Source organism: Lactuca saligna, chromosome 6, assembly GCF_052625555.1.
Source record: "Lactuca saligna cultivar CGN05327 chromosome 6, ASM5262555v1, whole genome shotgun sequence".
In the NCBI taxonomy this organism is placed as follows: domain Eukaryota; kingdom Viridiplantae; phylum Streptophyta; class Magnoliopsida; order Asterales; family Asteraceae; genus Lactuca; species Lactuca saligna.
In genome coordinates, this window is record NC_136422.1 from 161,447,710 (window position 1) to 161,468,912 (window position 21,203).

The following is a 21,203-nucleotide window of genomic DNA, read 5'->3' on the forward strand; positions in this document are numbered from 1 at the left end:
ACCAGAGACCTCAAGGCAAGGTCCAACTGTTCGATATCCTACTATGGAAAGGGAGGATATTACTATGGATTTCATCACAAATCTTCCCAGGACCGCTCAAGGAGTGGATTCGATTTGGGTCATCGTTGACCGATTGACCAAGAGCGCCCATTTTATTTTGATTCAGGAAAGCATTTCGGCCGAAAAGTTGGCTGACATCTATATCAGGGAGGTAGTGGCGAAGCACGGGGTGCCGGTTTCAATTATTTCCGACAGGGATGTGCGATTCACTTCCAGGTTTTGGAAGAAGTTCCATGACGAGTTGGGTACTCGTCTGCACTTTAGCACTGCCTTCCACCCGCATACGGATGGTCAGAGCGAGTGGACCATCCAGACTCTGGAGGATATGTTGCGGGTATGTATTCTAGATTTTGGAGGTAGTTGGGATACTTACCTTCCTCTGACAGAGTTCTCCTACAATAATAGCTATCACACGAGTATCGACTGCCCTCCTTTCGAGATGTTGTATGGCAGGAAGTGCAGGACCCCGATATGCTGGGGTGAGGTTGATCAGAGGGTTATGGGGAGTACCGAAGTGGTACTCAAGACTACGGAGGGGATCCAACAGGTGCAAAGCATGCTTCAGACTACTCAGAGCCGGCAAAAAAGTTATGCCGACAAGGGTCGATCGGATTTGGAGTTCTAGGTTGGTGAAATGGTGCTCCTGAAAGTGTCACCTTGGAATGGTGTCATTCGATTCTGAAAGCAGGGCAAGCTGGTTTCCAAGTATATTAGACCCTTTAGAGTTGTTTCCCGGGTGGGCAAGGTGGCATATAGGCTGGATCTGCTAGCCGAACTCAGTCAGATTCATAGCACCTTTCACGTCTCCCAGTTGCGAAGGTGCCTGGTAGACGAATCGGCCGTGGTGCCTTTAGAGGATATTTAGGTTGATGATAGCCTGAATTACGTCAAGCAGCCAGTGTCAATCCTTGACAGGAGTCAAGGGATCTGAGGAAGAAGAGGGTGGAGTTGGTAAAGGTGCAATGACAGCACCATAAGGGCTCAGAATGGACCTAGGAGCCGGAGGACGAGATGAGGGAGCATTACCCCGAGCTTTTTTAGGACCCAACAACAGACTTTGAGGACGAAGTCTAAAATGAGTGGGTGAGATTTGTAACACCCGATCCCTGGTTTCAAGTACTTCTTATGTTTTTCTCTGGGACTCGATGAGTTGGTGGCCCAACTCGTCGAGTAGAGTCGTGCCCGCAGGGAGTTTAAATGACCTACTCGATAAATTGGGAGACTTACTCGTCAAGTAGGTGATGTTTGGGCGAAACCCTAATTTTGAGGATTGGTGCCATATTTAAACAACTTATCTCAGCCCCCACAGTCCCTATTACTCCCAGAAAGCATTATCTCGAAACCCTAGCCTTGTGCGACTATCCTAAGGCCATTTTGGTGGATTGTGAAGCTTGAAAAGAGGAAGGAAGCTTGGGAGTTCAAGTTGGGGCTTGTAGATCCAGAGATTTTGTTCCATTTCCATCCCATTCAAGGTAAAATGCCTCTGTCTTGATCTTCCATGTGTTTATTTATCCTTAGGGCTTGGATTTTGCGTATCTTTAGGGCTTTCTAAGACATTTTCAGATTTTTGAAGGGTTATATGGAGTTTTGACTTCATATCTAGGTCATTGGAGGGGTCTCATGGCATAATGGTGCCAACTCTATGGCCATGAGAGCCCCATGCACTTTGTTGAACATCTTTTATGGCTTTTTGAGCCAAAGACCCCTTGCATGTGCACCAAGCTTGGAACTTTACGTGTTAAATGGACATTAGGAGGCCAGATCTATGGTTTTGATGTGTTAAGACCCATTTAAATCAACTGTATAGTAATGATCAAGGATGGACTCAGCGATTCGTTCTTGGGACTCTACGAGTCGGGGTGTAATCATCACCAAATCCTTTCTGATGATGCACCAGATGATAGTATGGGTGGGTTTACGGCCACAATGCCAACCCACCAACAAAGGCATTGCGTAGATGGTTGTATTTATGATAATCATCTAGGATTGATGTGTGATATGATTATTGTGCTTGATATGATCATTGTATCTGATATGCTTGTTGTTCCTGATATGCATTAGTGATAGCAGGGGTGGAATAGTCCCCGAATACCGGTTGAAAGATGCTGAAGGGGAGGGTAGCTCCGGTTACTGGTTGAAAGATAACGAAGGGGAGGGTAGTTCCCAGTTACTGGTTGAAAGATACCGAAAGGGAGGGTAGCTCCCAGTTACCGGTTAGAAGATACCAAAAGGGAGGGTAGTTCCCAGTTACCGGTTGAAAGATACTGACGATTATGCATTATTTGGTATGGGTATGATGAGGGAAGTCACTAAACTTTGTGCTTACAATTTCAGTTTTGGTTTCAGGTACCTATTCGTCTAAGGGGAAGGAGCCGACAATGTAACAACGCATCACACACACATATGGTTTCCGCATCGTGATTTCTGGGATTGTACTCTGATTTTTATTACTTTTGATGATATGGTTTTCAGACACGTTGCTATGGTTTTTTTAAATTGATATGACATTGGAAATGTTTGGTAAACTTTTTTATGAATCTCATACTTAAAAATGAATTTTTTGGCCTCAAAAATTGGGATGAATCTCGTAAACTATGTTAGAGAAAAGGTGGTAAACGAGTAAGCGGCGCGTACTAGAGTGTACACTTAGCGTACTCGAATGCATGCATGTGACGAGAAAAGGTGGTAAACTATGTTATGAATCTCGTAAACTATGTTAGAGAAAAGGTGGTAAACGAGTAAGCGGGGCGTACTAGAGTGTACGCTTAGCGTACTCGAATGCATGCATGTGACGCGGAGGCCACGTAGTATGTTGGGAGTACAAGTGGGTACGTTGGGCGTACTAGCCCCATAATGAAACCCTAATTGTTAGTGAGCTCCTTATTTAAAGGACATGATGGACTCATTCTTGGCCACCATTCCCAGACACCAAACCCTCCTAATCCTAAGTCTTCGTCCTTATAGCTGGAGAGTGCATTTGGGAGCTTGTGAGTGTAATTTTGTGTTCTTGAAGTAGAAAAGGAGCTTGGAGAAGAAGGAGTGAGAGCCCCAGGAGTTTGGATCTAAGCTTAGCTGTGTAGAAAGCTTCACAAAAAGGTATAAATCTTCAAGTTTTCGCATTCTACGGTTTGTTTCATTCATATGGAGTATTTTAGGGTTTTGGTACCAAAAGATGGAGACTTTAAGAGATAATGAGCTCCAGAGACCTTGATCTACCCATTTTTGGTGTATTGCGTGGAGTAGAGTCATAAAAATCCAATCTTGGACGTTAGGAGTGAGCCATGCATGAGTTATGAGATTCATAAGGAAAGGGGATGGGTGTTTTGAGTGTTTGTGACCTAATCAGCCATGTAAAGGCCTAAAGTCACTAACTTTATGGATTAAGGGACATTAGGGAGTCCAGATCTGAGATATGAGCCTATGTCTTAACTGATTAAGACCAAAAAATATGAGGAGAGTGAAACTGTGATGTACGCTGGGCGTAATCCTAGTACGTGCATTGTAGGGGTCGAGCATCCCCGATGCATGCATGGTAGCCGAGTACGCCCAACGTAGATATTTGGTACACGCAGCTTACTCCCTGCCGTTGACTTTCGGTTGACTTTTAGGGTTTGGTCAACATGTGGTCTATTGAGCCCATGGAGGGGTAAAATGGTCTTTTACCGTTCTGTGACTGCATGGAAGGGTTAGTCTAGCCTTCTGAGAGCCGTTATTAATTAGGGATAATTATTGTGTGTGTTAGGCGGATGCTAGACCGGTGATTCGAGTTCGAGATTATCCGAGTTCTTATGAGGTGAGTCTTCTCACTATACTTTACCTAGCGTGGTAACTATGTGTGACCAGAAGGACTTATGTGCATACTTGAGTTATGCATTTTTGTGTGAAATGTATTGTATGCTATATTATGTGTTACTTAGACCAGACCGAAGGGTCCAATGAATTATGAGACCGTAGGGTTCTAAACTAGACTGGACCAGAGGGTCCAACGAGCCATGGGACTAGAGAGTCCCAACCAGATCGTACCGGAGGGTCCAACAAGCTATGGGATTGGAGGGTCCCACTGAGATACATTAACCGGAGGGTTTTATAGAGCTATATCCTCGAGTGGTTAATTATATGTGTGTGGTATTTTGGGGAACTCACTAAGCTTCGTGCTTACCTTGTTATGTGTTATGGGTTTCAGGTACTTCCGAGGATCGTGGGAAGGCACCGGCTTGATTGTACACACACCCCTGAGTTGGAGTTATGTTTATTGTGGATCCTGGATTTGTGAAAAACTAATTTGAATTATGTTTTGACATTGAGATTTAAAGTTTTTGAGAATTATGATATGTAATTTACCGTGTTTTAAAAATGAAAAACTGGTTGAAAATTTTATGTCATTACAAGAATATTCTTGACTGTGGTCCAATGTGCTATGCCAGGGTTCCCTTGATATATGCTGATGATGCTCAAGGTGAAAGCCACATCAGGGTGAGTACAAGTCATAACATGATGATCGAGCCAACCGTGGAAGCGTAAGGTACCCGACTCATCTTTTCTATCTCAACTTCGGTACTCGGGCTTTGAGTCTTTCTTGGAATTCTCCATACTAAAACATTTTAGCACCTTTTCCAAGTAAGTATTATGACTAAGTCCTATTATTCTTTTACTCCTGTTTCTCACTATCCTTATTCCCATAATACAGGCAGCCTCTTCGAGGTCCTTCATAGTGAAACACTTCCTAAGCCAAGACTTAACTTCCTACAGGGTTGGGATGTCGTTTCCTATGAGTAGTATGTAATCGACATACAATATGAGGAAGCTAACTATACTCCCATTGGCTTTGACATATACACATGACTCATCCTTGCTTTGCAGGAAGCCAAACTCTTTGACTTTCTTGTCGAAACAAAGATTCCACCTGCAAGATGCTTGTTTCAATCCATAAATGGACTTCTCAAGCTTACACACTCTATTAGGATGCTTCACATCGATAAAACCATCTGGATGACTCATGTAAACATCCTCAGCCAACTTCCCATTAAGGAAAGCGGTTTTGTCATCCATTTGCCATATTTCATAGTCATGAAATGCAGATATGGCCAGCATCACCCTAATAGACTTTATCTTCACAACTGGTGAGAAGGTTTCATCATAGTCAACTCCGAGAGTTTGAATAAAGACTTTCGCAACAAATCACGCCTTATAAGTGTGTACTTTCCCATCCATTTGAAGATCCACTCGTACCCGACCGTCTTACGACCCGGTACATTCTCAACCAAATTCCAAACTTGGTTGTTATACGTGGACTGAATCTCGCTATCCATATCCTCTTTCCATTTTCCAGACCCTGGGCCTGCCATGGCTTCCTTGTAGCTATTAGGTTCATCCAAATTTATTAGTGTACTGTCACTAATAAACGTATAACCTTCACTTGTTATATGAAAACCATATAACACAGGTGGAACACTAACTCTACTGGAACATCTAAGAGGTAAGGGTTCATCAATCGGTTCAACCGGAGTTTCCTCCTCGGGTTGAGTGCCAGTGTTAGAGGTTCCTTCATCACTTGACTCTTGAAGCTCTTCAAGATCAATTTGCCTCCCACTGTCTCCTTGGATTATGAGTTATCACTCTCAGAAAACCCCTCTCCTCGCAACAAAGACAACATTATCACTTGGTCTATAGAAGAGATATCCAAAGGAATTTTGTGGGTAGCCTATTAAAATACACCACTCACTACGAGGTTCGAGTTTGTCGTGAGTCTCTCATCTTATGAAAGCCTCGCAAGCCCAAACCTTGATATTTGCCAACGAGGGAGACTTTCTTGTCCACATCTCATGTGGTGTTTTGGCAACCTTCTTTGAAGGGACTAAGTTAAGGATATGGGCGACAGTCTCTAAAGCATACTCCATAATAAGATAGGTAGCAAAGTAGGACTCATCATGGAACGAACCATGTCTAGCAAGGTTCGATTACGCCTCTTAGCTGCACCATTCAACTGTAGTGTCCTAGGAGGCATCAATTGCGAAACGATTTCGCATTCTTTGAGGTAGTCATTGAATTCAAGACTAAGGTACTCTCCACCTCGATTGGGTCTAAGCATCTTGATTTCCTGCCCAACTGATTCTCCACTTCCTGCTTAAACTCTTTGAACTTTTCAAAGGTTTCTTACTTGTGCTTGATTAAGTAGATATACCCATATCTTCTATAATCATTTGTGAAAGTCACATAGAAGCGGCTTGCATCCCTTGTGGTGGATCTAAAGGGCCCACACACATCAGTGTGTATGAGATCCAATAAACCCTCACCCCTTTCACAAGTACTAGTGAAGGGTGACTTGGTCATCTTTACAAGCAAAAAAGACTCGCACACGTCATCATCCTTAATGTTGAATGACTCCAACACTCCATCCTTTTGGGCATGGGCTATGCGTTTCTTGTTGACATGTCCATGACAACAATGCCACAAGCATGCTTTATCCAAACTATTGGAAGAATCAATACACAACACATCATTTCCTAAATTGTCTACAAGCATCACAGTTTCATATATTCCATTACAAGGCAATGCTTCAAAATAGAAAACATCATTAAGATAAGCATTAATAGAACCCTTTTCATTATCAAATGAATATCTAAATCCTTGTCTATAAAAACCATGACAAGAAATGATGTTTCTTGACATTTTAGGCGAATAGCAACAATTATTCAAATCTAGTCATAATCCATTACAAAGCATTAAAGAGTAAAATCCAATCTTGGTGATAGGCGATGCTTTTCTGTTCCCCATGATCAAGTTTATCTTCCCCTGCTCTACATCCCTATTTCTTCTTAGGCCCTGCAAATCAGAAAAAATGTGAAAACCACACCCTGTGTCGATAACTCAAGAAATAGCATGTGATGAATCATTAGATTGAATACTATAAATACATGCGTAGGATGGCTTGATCTTTCCATCCTTGATATCTTGTAGATATTTCGGGTAGCTTCATTTCCAATGCACCTTCTCATGGCAGTAGAAGCACTCTGCATCCTTTGGATTGGAGGTAGGTCCAACAGGACCAGCCTTGGTTCCACTAGAAAAGGTGCCATCATGGGACTTTCCCTTATGGTAGCTCTTTGAAGGAGCCTTCCTCTTCTTATCCTTCCCTGTCCAATAGCCAAGACATGGGTAGTTGTACAGGTAGGAGTTTGTGTAATGGATTTATCCTTGAGGTTACTCTCAGCAGTCCTCAACAGACCTTGAAGCTTGCTCAACATGACCTCCTCTTTGTTCATGCAGTAGGTCATGCAGAACTGGTTGTAGCAAGGAGGAAAGGGGTGAAGAATGATATCAATTGTCGTTCCTTCATCGAAGTTAACATTTAACTTCTGCAGGAGGTCGACATACCTTTACATCTTCTGCGGATAAGCAGTGACAGACTCTTCGTCCCTCATCTTGGTCCTGATCATCGAAGTGATGATCTCGTACCTCTCCTGCTTGGCACTCTGGTGGTACTTATCTAGTAGATCCTGATGCATTTCATAGGGATAGAAGTCCTTGTAGGACTTTTGGAGTTTAGCAGTCATGGTCACTAGCATGATGCAATGTACTTTCGTGGCATCACGCTCATAGGCCTCAAAGGAAACGATCTCCCCGGGAGTAGCAGTGTTGACATCTACCTCCTTCAGCTCCTTGTTGAGGACAAACTCTTTTTCCTCGTAGCGGGTGACCATCCTTATGTTACAGATCCAATCATTGAAATTGTTTCGATCGAAGATCACCCTCCCACATAAATTCATGAGTAAGAATGAGCCAGAAGAGTTTGAGTCGAAAGCATTGTTGTTCAGGGTAGACATCTGAAAAAGAAAAGAGATAATGTTTGATTAGATAAGAATCCCCAATTAAACACCAAAATGAGAAATTAGGGCTAGGACCCAACAACATTATTTTCAATTTAGAAGAGGGATGTCGTAATCTAAACAACAAAATAATTTGAAGGTAAGTGAATGACGATTCACTAATTTCCACCATGAAAAACAAAACAATTAATTTTTAAATGTTTTGAAAATCCTAGATCCTTTGAGATTCATTAAACTTTTCAATGTTTAAATATCGATATGCCCTTCAAGTTTGTGACTGGGATACCGAGGATCACAAACAAGGTGTGAATAACCATGCAAATGTATATGTTGCCCTCAATATTATAGTCACCTAATCAATGTGTCGGTTAGCCACATGCGCTCCTTCGATCTATGACAAACATTGAGTCACCCTTTGCTACCTTTGCTTAAAACTAAGTTAATGTGTCGGTTAACCACACATGCTCCACTAACGTCTTAGCATGGGTACAAAGTGTAATTTCATGGAATAACATCAAATTCACATTTTTCCTAAAGTAACTAAGATTGAGAATTTTATAAAAGCATTTAGTTACTTTATTTAATCATTATACTTTTAATGAGGAATTGGTTGCCCTTACCTACCTGTTCGGCTAACGATCCTCCACCAATCAAGGAAACGGTGGGTGAGAGTGGACACCCATTAAACTACCATTTTATAGGCAGCAACCTTATACCCCCTTATAGACGAGCTTCGTGAATGAGGCCTACTAATGGTAAGATTAGCATTTATCTTATACATATATAATAATTATTCTTATAATATTAAAATAGTATAGGATTGAATTTTAAACTTGTAAAATTTTAGGGTTTGGAGTTTAATTATAACAAAAATTAAAGTTTTAATCAAAATTTAAATTCCAAAACTTGAGGAAAAGTTTTAAAACAATTCAAAACTATCTACATTAAAATTCAAATAAATCAATTAAAAAATTAATTGGTGGTTATCTAATTTTGACCTAATCCAGTTTCATGCAAGATAATTGATCAAATAATTCAAATAATTAAGATTTATCATATAAGGCAATACTTATCTAATTAAATGATAAATCTCTTTTTATTTTGACTAAGATAATCACATAGAATCAATAAAATTCGGATTTTATTAATCAAAATTAGCCAAAATCCCAAAAATCCATCTGTCTGACAGCCTGACTCGTCGAGTACCTCATAGGACTCGATGAGTCTGTCAAGCTGATGTCATAAAAATCGATTTTAAGCAATGAATAGACACATCATGCATTAAATACAATAGAAACCAAGCAAGGCTCTAATACTACTTATGGCTTTTGAGCAAAAGAACATCCTCTGTGCACATGTAAAACCCTAAAGCTTTGGATCTAGGTTTCTCTATTGTACATGCAAATTTATCCAAAGCTTACAAACCCTAATCTAGCATACAAGAAAACTAATTGAATATCAAATAAATAAGTTAGATGAATACCTTGATTGTTGATTGTAGATGTTGAAGCTTTGAGAACATTAGCACCCCAAATGTTGTGCCTCTAATGGATTACAAACATCAAAGCAAATGGATGAAGCAAGAAAGAGAGGGAAGAGGGAAAAATCGGCTCCAAGACTCCTAGGGTTCAAGTGTAGCCGAAAATCCCATGCCCTAGGGGTCTTTATACAAGTGTAGAAATTAGCGTTTCACTGATTATCCTTATCTATTTACTTAGCCACCAAGCAGCCTAATGATCATTCTAGAATCCCCTTGGACGAGTACCTAAGGCCTTATCCTTAGTATTTGTCCACCCTATACTCTAGGGTTTCCTTACCCAACTTTGCAACTATCATATAATTACAAGTTCAGTTCCATTAATTCAATTAACCTCTTTTGACAACAAAACTAATTCTTAATTAAATCTTGACCGATATTAATTAAACAAATATGAATATTCTTTTAATATATTATTCTTATAATATATTAATAAACCATAATATTCTCTTTCTCTATTATTCATCCAGTCAAGTTGCTTTGATGAAGCAACCCAAAAGGACCATGCAATAATTGGGTCAAGTACATACCAAATATAGTTATGGACTTAGACACTAATCCAACATGAGCTTGTTGGATTAGGTGTCTAAGCCTATAACTATAATTGGTATGTACTTGAATTGGTAATGACATGGTCTTTTTGGGTTGCCTTCACACTAGCAACTTTACATGATGATTAATTTACGAAGAGGAAGAATTTATTATTTGGAAAAATAAATTGATATAAATGATTTATTAATATGTTATAAATCGTATTATTAATTAATATTTAGTCAAAAATTAATTTGGAATTAATTTTGGTATTAAAGGAATTAATTAAAATTGCAGGGGCTGTTTTGCAATTAATTTATAGTTGTGGTTTGAGATCTTGGATCACCCTAAGTAGGGTTGGATGGAATTTCTAGGGGAGGCCCTTAGGATTTCGTCCAAGGCCTTAAGATGGTGGATCCATGGGCTGCTTGGGGCCTAAGCTGGAAATTAGGGTTTCCATCTAGAAACCCTAGCTTTGGGGCTAAGCAACCTAACTATTTAAAGGGTATCAACCTGCATATTTCGGCCACTGAATTCTTAGAGAAGAAATTTGAAAATTATCTCCTCTCTCCTCCTCTCATAATGATTCTCTTGCTAAGTGTGTTTGTGAGTCATCATAGGTATGACGCTTGTGACACTAAGTTCTCAAAGTTCAAGATCCGCAAGGTTTTAGATTGTTATTACAATATAACAATCAAGGTATGTTTGATCTCTTTGATGTGAATTTTGATTTTAATACATAGATCCTAGAGTTTCTTCTTTGTGTTCATTTTTTGCACGTTCAATAGAGAAAACTTAGATCCAATCAATTTAGGGTTTCATGCACAAATAAGAATGTATGTGTTGCTCAAAACCCATCACATATTACATAATATGATTCTTGAAGACAAATGAAAAGTAATATGCCGATACAAGGAAAATGAAGTTTTGCAAAATATCGAAGGAGTAGCGTTGGTAAGCAAAAGTATAGGAGTCATAGAAAAACTTACATAACATTCAAAAAGTGAAAGATGAAAGATAGTATACTTCTCCCTGATGGTTATATTTTTTGTAGTGTAAATATATGATAGATAAAGACATGCACACACAAAAAATGAAAAAAAAAACACTGGTCACAAAATTTTTTCACTATAATTGCATAACGAATTGTTTACAATAGAAAAAAAAAAAAAAAAAAAAAAACCCTCCTAACATATTTGAACTTTTACTACCGTTAAGCTATATAATTTTATTCGTGCTACTTCTTAACGCATTTTAATTTCACCATTTTCAAGATTGGTACCTATAATTTATCCATTAAACAATCGACTTGGTGGTGCCAAGCAATTGCTATGAATTTGTAACCATTGGAAAATTAAATAAATTATCAACTTTGTGGTATGAAGCAATAGAATAAATATTAATTTACAAATACATAGTCAATATAGTCACATATTCAACATTGTACAGGAAGGAGATGGCGGCTGGCACGACATCAACCTTTTTTATTTTAAAATGAGTTGATGTATTATCATCTTAGGCTCCATTATAAATGGAGGTGCATGGATTCCATTAACTTCCAAACAAACACAACAAAGAAAACAACCCATTGACATGGATATTTTCGCTTTCTTCCCTTCACCCCTTTATTCATCAGTATCAATTCTCTTATTTTCTTCGATCTTCATATATGCCCTGCGATGGATGAAAACATCCAAGGCTGCCCCTAACCTTCCCCCTAGCCCTCCTAAGCTTCCAATAATAGGAAACTTGCATCAAGTGATAGGTAAAAACTTCCATCAAATCCTATGGAAAGTCTCACGAAAATACGGCCCTATTATGACTGTCCATTTAGGTGCCACACCATACGTCATCATCTCTTCCAGTGAATTTGCAAACCAGGCCTTAAAAACCCACGATCAGATACTTTGTAATCGTCCACGTTCCAAGGGTTTCAAACGACTAACCTTCGACTACATGGACGTTGCTTTCTCCCCTCATGCTGATCAATGGAAGGAGATGCGAAAGGTTTTGGTAACCGAGTTCTTAGGTTCTAAGAGGAGCAGACTGTTCAAAAAAGTGGTAGACACTGAGGTCAAGGGCATGCTTGATTCTTTTTCATCAATGCCTTTGAATACTACCATTGACCTAGACGAGAGGCTCTTTCATCTTGTAACCGACATTGTTAGCAAGGTTGCAGTGGGTAAGAGCTATAGAGAAGAGACGTTTAGAGGTAAAAAGTTGAAAGAGATGCTTGATGATCTGGTCATCTCTCTTTGTGGCTCTGTTTCCGATATTTATCCAGGTAGATTAGGGTTGATATTAGACGAACTACTTGGGTTTAATCGAAGGCTAGAAAAGACTTTCAGTAATTTCGATGCCTTTCTTCAAATGGTTCTTGATGAGCATATTGATCATACTGGAACAAGTGACCATGAAAAAGATATGGTTGATGTATGCAGATCTCAGTTGACTACAAACGAAATGAAAGCCCTTTTGATGGTAAAAACTATTACTTTTCTTATTTAGATTTATATACCATATAAATTAATATTGTTTCTCAAAATACCATATAAATGTAAGTTAACTCTTATGATCTTAAACTTGATAATCAGAATGTGCTAAATGGAGCAATTGACACAACTACTACGACAATGGTGTGGACGATGTCTGAGATTATTAAAAACCCTAGAGTTATGAAAAAGCTACAAGAGGAAATTCGAAGATGCGTTGGAAGAAAATCAAGCGTTGAGGAATCAGATGTTGCAAATATGCCATACTTAAAGTTGGTGGTGAAGGAGGCGTTAAGATTGCATTCGACTGTTCCATTCTTGCTTACAAGAGAATGCGTAAAGCATTGTCAGATTGGTGGGTACGACATCTTCCCTGGGACAAGAGTGTTGATAAATGCATGGGGGATAGGAAGGGATCCAAAAGTGTGGAAAGAGACTGCATCCATCTTCAATCCTGAGCGCTTAGAAAACCTTGAGTTGGATCGTAGTGAGATGATTCCATTTGGAGGGGGAAGAAGAGCCTGTCCAGCGGCAAGCGTTGCTACTCAGATCGTAGAATATACGATTGCAAACCTTTTTCACTCTTTTGATTGGCAACTTCCAAGTGGAATGAAGAACGAGGAACTGGACATGGAAGAGGTAGGATCCTTGATTGTTGTTAGAAAAACGCCTCTTACCCTTGTGCCCGTGAAGTATGAGTGGCAAGACTAGTAATCGTCGATTTTTGATGTTAAGAAGATTTTGAAAGTAATAAGCATGTGATAATTTTATTTGGTTACCTCAATAAGTTCATTGAATATGGGGTTGTGGATTAGTTGCTAGTGGCAGGTGGACCGAGTGGGGTGGGTTACTGTGTTTCCTTCTTTTGTTCTATTTTTATTAATCTACGATAAATTGCGTCTAATCAACTAATTTGAAAGCTTTAGAACCATGGTTTTATTTAATGTTTTGAGTTTGAATGTGTCATGGTAGCCCCATAAACGTTATTTTATCTGTTAATGTTATTATTGTACCATGTTTGGATCATATTTGGTTATTAACATTTTTTTCATGGTTTTCCATGTTTTAAAATATTCAAAAAGTATTTCAAAAAGACCATTACTAGAAGAAGAAAGTGCACAAACAATTACAAAGATGATTTGACATGAAAGGTGTTATTTTTTGTTGCAAAAATTATCTACATGTGATTTGGGTTTTCATATCTTTTTCTGTTGATTATATATTTTCATAAATAAATTTTTAACATATTTTTATTAATTATTACTATTATTATGACTTGTAATTAATCCCCTTCTCCAACCATTCGAGACGTCTCATATCATTATTAATGTATTATTGTATTGTACATTTAGATAGTGTGTATTTGTATTTAGCGCAGCAGTTACTCAGCTCATAGGACCCATGTAATCTTGTATTTAATCATTGCTATTATAATTCTTCTTCATTGAGCAAATATATCGTCCAATATGGTATCAGAGAAAAACGTATCTACCTTAATTTCCTCTTCACGATCCTCCTATTGACGTGCACCAACTGTGCCGTCGATAAACCTTCTGCTCTCCTGTGTTTTCTATTCTTCTTTCTTCTTCACCTCTCTCTGCATCTACACTCTCTATAATCAGCCATGGCTGGTGATGAATCCTCAGGCTCCAAAACCTCCACCAATCAGAAGCTATATGGTGTTGTTAACATCAAAACTCATGTTCCTATTATTCTCGACTTGAATGAATAAAACTATGATGCCTGGCGCGAATTGTTTGAAACTCACTGCAGGGGATATTGGGTGCTTGGATTTCTCGATGGGACTTCACGTCCAACGTCTGATAAGGATGAAGATTGGTATACCCTTGACTCCATTGTCAAGTCATGGATCTATGCCACTCTCACTCAGCCTCTCCTCACATCCATAGTCAAGAAAAACTCCACCGCTCATTCCATATGGTAGAGCCTTGAAGACTTGTTTCGTGAAAATAAAGATACCCGGGCCATTGAACTTGAAAACGAACTATGATTCATGACACAAGGTGAACTTTCAATTGCCCAGTATTGTCAAAAAATGAAGGCCATCAATGATCTCTTGGCCAATATCGAGAACCCTATCCCTGAAAAGTCGTTTATTGCACATTTGTTGAATGGCTTATCCCTACAGTTTGAAAACATATCCATGCTTTTTCGCCATAGGGACCCATTTCCAACCTATAATCTGGTCCGCTCCAAGCTTATGGTTGAAGAAAGCAGACTAAAATTGAATCGCCCAACACCACCTTCACACTCGGATCACTCCTCTACACCTGCGGTCTTGTATGCTGCCAACAGTAGCCGTGCACCGTCTTCCTCTAACCGCAGTGGTCGTCGTCCCAATCAGAACCGGCGTGGAGGCGGCAACTCTGACTCGCGTCGCTCGAATACTTATGGATCTGGTCATATGCAACATCCCCAACCGGTTCCTTGGAACCCATTCACCTTACCATGGAAGACTTTCCCTTGGGGGTATCCACCTTCTTAGGCCGACTACAGAACCAATTCAGCAGCCCAGCAATGCAGACCCAACTCACCAGCACAGTTAATTCAACAGGGCATTCTTGGTGCCCCACCTTCCGCTACTGTAGCTGCGTATCACACCACCACCACTCCGACTCTTCGGCCTCCATCACAGTGGTTCCATTCAATATCTCAAGATCAGCCTACCGACCTCACTCAAGCCTTCAACTCCTTGAATGTTACTAAAGGTGCGAAAGCTAATTGGTATATGGACACCGGAGCCACATCACACCTTGCCTCCGATACAGGTATACTCACATCTTTTAGCAATAAGAGAGACATTAAATATGTTCTTGTTGGCAATGGTTCATCTATTTCCGTTACTCATACCGGTCACTCTAAACTTTTTTCTGTTAATCGTCCTTTACATCTTCATCACATTCTTGTCACCCCTAATATTATCAAAAATCTTATATATGTGCGTCGTTTTACAACTAACAATCAAGTGTCTATTGAATTTGACCCCTTTGGTTTTACTGTGAAGGATTTGGAAACTTTTCAGGTCCTACTTAGGTGTGACAGCTTGGGTGATCTCTATCACGCACCATACTCATTCCACTCATCTGTTGCTCTTGTTTCCGGTAGCTCTAGCTTGTGGCATCAACGTCTCGGACATCCCGACGCTCGTGTTTTTAATCATTTAATTTCTCGTCGATTTATTTCTTGTAATAAAACTTCTAGTTCGGATAATTGTTAAGCATGTCAACTTGGAAAACATGTGAAACTTCCTTTTTTATAGTTCTAATTCCATTGTTTCTAGTTGCTTTGATATCGTTCATTCAAATTTGCGGGAATCCCCTATTACTAACTATAGTGGTATTAAATACTACATTATTTTCGTTGACCATTTCTCTCACTTTCTTTGGGTCTACCCATTACGAAAAAAGTCTGATGTTTTTTCCAAGTTTCTTCACTTTTGTGCTTTTGTCAATAATCAATTTCAAACCGAAATTAAACAATTCCAATGTGATCATGGTGGCGAATTTGACAACGAAAAGTTTCACAATCTTTTTGACCAACACGGTATCCAATTCCGTTTCTCGTGTACCCGCACTTCCTAACAAAATGGAAAGTGTGAATATATGATCCGCTCTATAAATAATGTTATTCGCACTCTTCTTTTTCAAGCCCATCTTCTGCCCACTTTTTGGGTTGAAGCTCTTCATATGGCAGCCCATCTCATTAACATCACACCCTCATCATCAATAAACAACGACATACCTTTCTCCAAACTATATAACAAACCACCATCTTTCCTCCATCTTCGTCTCTTTGGATGCCTATGTTATCCTCACCTTCACACCCCTTACAAACTTGCCCTAAGATCTAGACCATGTATCTTTCTTGGTTATCGTAACCAACATCGAGGCTTTCATTGTTTTGAACTTGAAATCGGAAAAATAATCATCTCACATCACGTTATTTTCCAAGAAAACATCTTTCCATATAAAGCCATGACACCCAACAAAGCACCTTCTTATTCTTTTCTTGACGAACAATGTGACATAAATCCCACATCCAGGGCTTTTCGATTGTCTGAATTTCCCACCACAACCACCACCGAAACTGGCAATGAGTCTGGCAGTCATATTTCTGCCAACGACAACCACTCGGATGACTCGGCTGTCAATAGCCCTCTCATGCCACCTTCTTCTTTTTTCTCACAACCATTTAACACCACCCACTAACTCTCCACCATCTCCTTAACCAACTCACCCTATGGTCACCCGTGGTCGTGCAGGTATATTCAAACCTATCTCTCGTCTTAATCTACACACAATCACTAAGTCTCCTCTTCCTAAGTCTCACCTTCAAGCACTTCGGGACCCCAATTGGACCATTGCCATAAATGACGAATATCGTGCTCTTATTTCTAACGGTACGTGGGTCCTTGTTCCGAGACCTACAGATGCTAACACTGTGTGCTCTTTGTGGTTATTTAGAAAGAAATATAATGCAGATGGTACACTTGAGCAATACAAAGCTAGCTTGGTAGCAAATGGCAAAAGCCAACGCGTCGGCATCGACTGTGATGAGACATTTAGTCCGGTTGTCAAACCGGCTATGATTCGTACGGTTCTCAGTCTTGCCACCTCTCGAAAATGGCCGATTCATCAGTTAGACGTAAAAAATGCATTCTTACATGGTCAACTGAATGAAACGGTTTACATGCACCAACCGCCTGGGTTTAGAGATATCACACATCCTGACCATGTCTGCCTATTGCAGAAATCTCTATATGTGCTGAAACAAGCTCCTCGCGCTTGGTTTCAACAATTTGCATCATATATCATCAAGATCGGTTTTACACATAGTCGTTGTGATTCTTCACTATTTATATTTTGCAGGGGTACGAAGATGGCTTATTTATTGTTATATGTTTATGACATCATTTTGACAGCCTCCTATACAGATCTCCTACAGCGTATCATCTCACTTCTAGCATCAGAATTTGCTATGAAGGATCTTGGTGATCTATCTTACTTCCTGGGCATTGCTGTTACACGTGATTCTAATGGTATATTCCTTTCCCAACGCAACTATGCGTTGGAAATCTTGGAGCGTGCCAACATGTTGACATGTAACCCGTGTCGAACACCTGCTGATACTCAGTCCAAACTAGATTTTTCAGGCGATCCTGTTACTGATCCGACCCTATACCGAAGCCTCGCAGGTGGCCTCCAGTATCTCACCTTTACTCGCCCAGACTTATCATATGCCGTGCAACAGATTTGTCTATTCATGCACAATCCCCGCGAACCTCACTTTCATGCTCTTAAACGTATCTTAAGATATGTTTGTGGGACGTTAGACTACGGGCTTCAACTTCATCACTCTCCCACCACAAATCTCATAGCCTATTCTGATGCTGATTGGGGGGGGGGGGGGTTGCCTTGACACACGTCGATCCACCAGCGGCTACTATATATTTTTGGGAGATAATCTTTTGTCTTGACCCTCTAAACGCCAACAGACCGTTTCATGTTCAAGTGAAGAAGCCGAATACCGTGGCGTGGCCAATGCAGTAGCCGAAACCTGCTGGTTACGAAAGCTTCTTCGTGAGCTACACACTCCTCTTTCTAAGGCAACCGTTGTTTACTGTGATAATGTCAGTGCTGTTTATTTGTCTACGAATCCTGTTCAACATCAACGAACTAAACACATAGAGATGGATATTCAATTTGTGCATGAGAAGGTTGCCACTGGTCAAGTTAGAGTTATACATGTTCCTTCCAGCCTTTAGTATGCATATATCTTCACCAAAGGACTTCAATCTTCTTTGTTTACAGATTTTTGGACCAGTATGAGTGTTTGCTCTAGATCTCCCGCTCAAACTGCGGGGGCGTATTAATGTATTATTGTATTGTACATTTAGATAGTATGTATTTGTATTTAGCGCAACAGTTACCTAGCCCATAGGGCCCATGTAATCTTGTATTTAATCATTGTTATTATAATTCTTCTTCATTGAGCAAAGATATCGTCCAATAATCATCACCTTCAAGTACCCATAATTTTATTCTAACCCACCATCCACCTCTCACCGCCATCGAAAGAAAATCAAATACATGAAATCACAAAACCAAAAATCGAAAATATAGGACCGTAACTAAACCAAAATTAGAGACCAAAAAAAGAACCAATATCGTAAATTAGAGACAATATACCAAATATCTTTATATTGGAGGTAGCATGGTGGACCTAGAATAAAATATCAGGGATAACATACTTAAATTTTAGGGGTAACACGTCGAGATAAATATAGTATTTTGAATATTTTCACAAAATATTTCTATTATGCCTAAAAATTTAAGGGGTAACACGGGTCCTCCGAGCTCCCATTAAGTCCCGCTACTCTGGTAACATATATGTGATATTCAAGAGCAATTACAGATAACTCAAATGGACAAAATCAATCCTTCAACATCACATACAAATAACTCAAATTTACTAAATTGAACATTAAAGTTTGAATATCGAAACTTCAAGAGCATGTATAGATTCATTGACATACCTTCAAGGATACGTACATATGAGTCACTTGAACAAAACCTAACCATCCCTTGAAAAGAAAATCGAAGCAAGATTGATGGTAGCAAATATGTGATATTGATCTCCTTTTCTTCTTTAACCATTGATTTAGATGACTATGTAGCCATAAATAAATTCACCATTTACCTACTTCAGCTTGAACAATAAATTTGTTGATTTTTTGCTAGCCTTCGATTTCCAATTCTATGTAGCATAAAGTGTTCTTTAGTTTTTATTTGAAAACAAGAATCAAATATCCCTTTTACACACCTTATCGAAACTTGGTAGCAAATGACATCACATGTTGGTTTTGGTCGTAATAGATGGAGAGAGTTAAGGATGAACAATGATTGGTATCTATTGATTTTATTCGTTAATTGAAAGGGAACAAATAAAGAGGGTTGAGTTTATCGATGGTTTGGATAAAAATTATAAAGGAAAATATAATATATACCCCCATTTTCAATAATAATATCTCTTCGACCATTACATGGTTTGTAGATAATAACAACATGACATTGTTTTCTGATGTTGAGTTTAAGAGGTTGCGTCTTTGGGCTTAGCTCTTTGGTCCATTTGTATACTCGGTTTGGGCCTGTCCAGCCGTGTTTTGTTTTTAGGGTTTAGTATATATATAGTGCATGCATGCATTATATTCACCACGCTTCTTGATTATTATTTATTTATCGTGTACTGTAACCCTAGCCTACCTCTACAGTAGCAATTCTCATTGAAGTCTTCTGAGGTGGAGCATATTAATCATTTGACACTCGTTTGATTCATTGTGGTGTTTGTTGTTTTCTATTCCTTATTATCGTTTCATTGATATCTGATTGAATCTATCGATCTTAGAGAAAATTATTCTCATCAATTGGTATCAGAGCAAGAGACTTTATAATACATACGTGATGTGCACAAAAGTACCCACTAATTTTAATATTTATAACCTAACAAACTTAGACTAACTATGCACTTATAGGCAGTGTACCTAGTCAGATTACAGTATAGCTTAGGTAAGTCGGGTATCGATCACAGGGAACGGTGGTGAATTAATTTAAAATATTTAATTATAGGTTACAGGTCACACGGAAAGAATAAAGAAGTAGTTTAATAAATCTCAAACGAACAATTAATTAACAACTCTCGATAAACTAACAGAAAAGCAAATCTCTTCAGGTACTTTGGTTTAGACAAATTACACTTTAAAAACATAGACAATTTCATACACAAATTCATTTATTCATGTTCACCGATTCCTAAAATGATTAGATTCGCGTTCACTATAACTAATCCTTTAGCAAACAAGTTAAATCAAACAATGATCAGTTGATTAAACTAACATGCTTCCTAGTGTTCAGTTCGTATCAAGCAAGACTTGCAAATATAGTTAATCAAATTAGACATTCAATTAACCTCTTGTTGATGGTCATCAAACAAGGCTCACACATTAACTTACTTATTCCCAAGTTAATCCTAGTTTCACATTCGTTATTCCTAGACTTATAATCTCGATGGTCACCAAAATCATAAGAGACAAGCAATCAAGCATATGTTCATACAACTCAATTCAGTTAACAATTAACAACAAATAATTATCATTAATACGTAAAGATCTTTTAACAAGTTTGGCAAGATAAATTAAACACAAACAAACTATTTAATATAGCAATTAGTCTAATAATCAAAGCTTCATTCAATCATAAAAAAAAAGTAAAAGGTTTTTACACCCAAGTCAGAAACTAAATACATAATAGTAACACAATGGAATGCTAAACATGGTCACGTTAACAACCCATATGATTACCGACACGTATCCGCTCTCCAACCCTTCCGATCTCCGCTCCCGTTAGCTTAACGGCCTTCCGGCCACCTCCTAGACCCTCAAAACGGCAACTATGAAGTTTTCTTGTTGCACAAGTCGAAGTGGAATATCATAGATTATTAAAATTGGTGGAATGATATGGGGTATTTATAGTTGATGGAGATGAAATTTATATGGAATATTAGAGTTGGATTGGAATAAGGAAACTAATGGTGGCTTAGGGATTAAGCAAATAAAAATAAGATAAGTGGAGCTTGGGGAATAAGTAACTTGGAGGGAATTTCCGTCCAGCTTTTATGCTTCATTTTCAAGGCCGATTTTGGATAAGATAAGTGTCGAATTAGCCAAAAGTCCCTATCACA

The 21,203-nt window shown here is 38.9% G+C and overlaps 2 protein-coding genes across 2 annotated transcripts; both read left to right on the forward strand.

The window, feature by feature from the left end:
* Positions 1–11,492: 11,492 nt before the first annotated feature.
* LOC145000912 (eupatolide synthase-like) lies at positions 11,493–13,390 on the forward strand. Its single transcript, XM_078960215.1, has 2 exons — positions 11,493–12,435; positions 12,549–13,390. Exons 1-2 carry the CDS (start codon positions 11,548–11,550, stop codon positions 13,155–13,157), a joined length of 1,497 nt encoding a protein of 498 aa, XP_078816341.1. The 5' UTR covers positions 11,493–11,547; the 3' UTR covers positions 13,158–13,390.
* Positions 13,391–14,502: 1,112 nt separating this feature from the next.
* Positions 14,503–15,684, forward strand: LOC145003081 (uncharacterized). Its single transcript, XM_078962231.1, has 2 exons — positions 14,503–14,889; positions 14,953–15,684. The coding sequence occupies exons 1-2, from the start codon at positions 14,503–14,505 to the stop codon at positions 15,682–15,684; spliced, it is 1,119 nt and encodes a 372-aa protein (XP_078818357.1).
* Positions 15,685–21,203: the final 5,519 nt, after the last annotated feature.

Bases quoted from the DNA above. Each gene is read 5' to 3' on its own strand.
- LOC145003081 (XM_078962231.1), top strand. From the start codon at position 14,503: ATGAAGGCCATCAATGATCTCTTGGCCAATATCGAGAACCCTATCCCT. The intron at 14,890-14,952 runs GTTCCTTGGAAC...CCACCTTCTTAG, and splicing joins ATATGCAACATCCCCAACCG to GCCGACTACAGAACCAATTC.
- LOC145000912 (XM_078960215.1), top strand. From the start codon at position 11,548: ATGGATATTTTCGCTTTCTTCCCTTCACCCCTTTATTCATCAGTATCA. The intron at 12,436-12,548 runs GTAAAAACTATT...CTTGATAATCAG, and splicing joins AAATGAAAGCCCTTTTGATG to AATGTGCTAAATGGAGCAAT.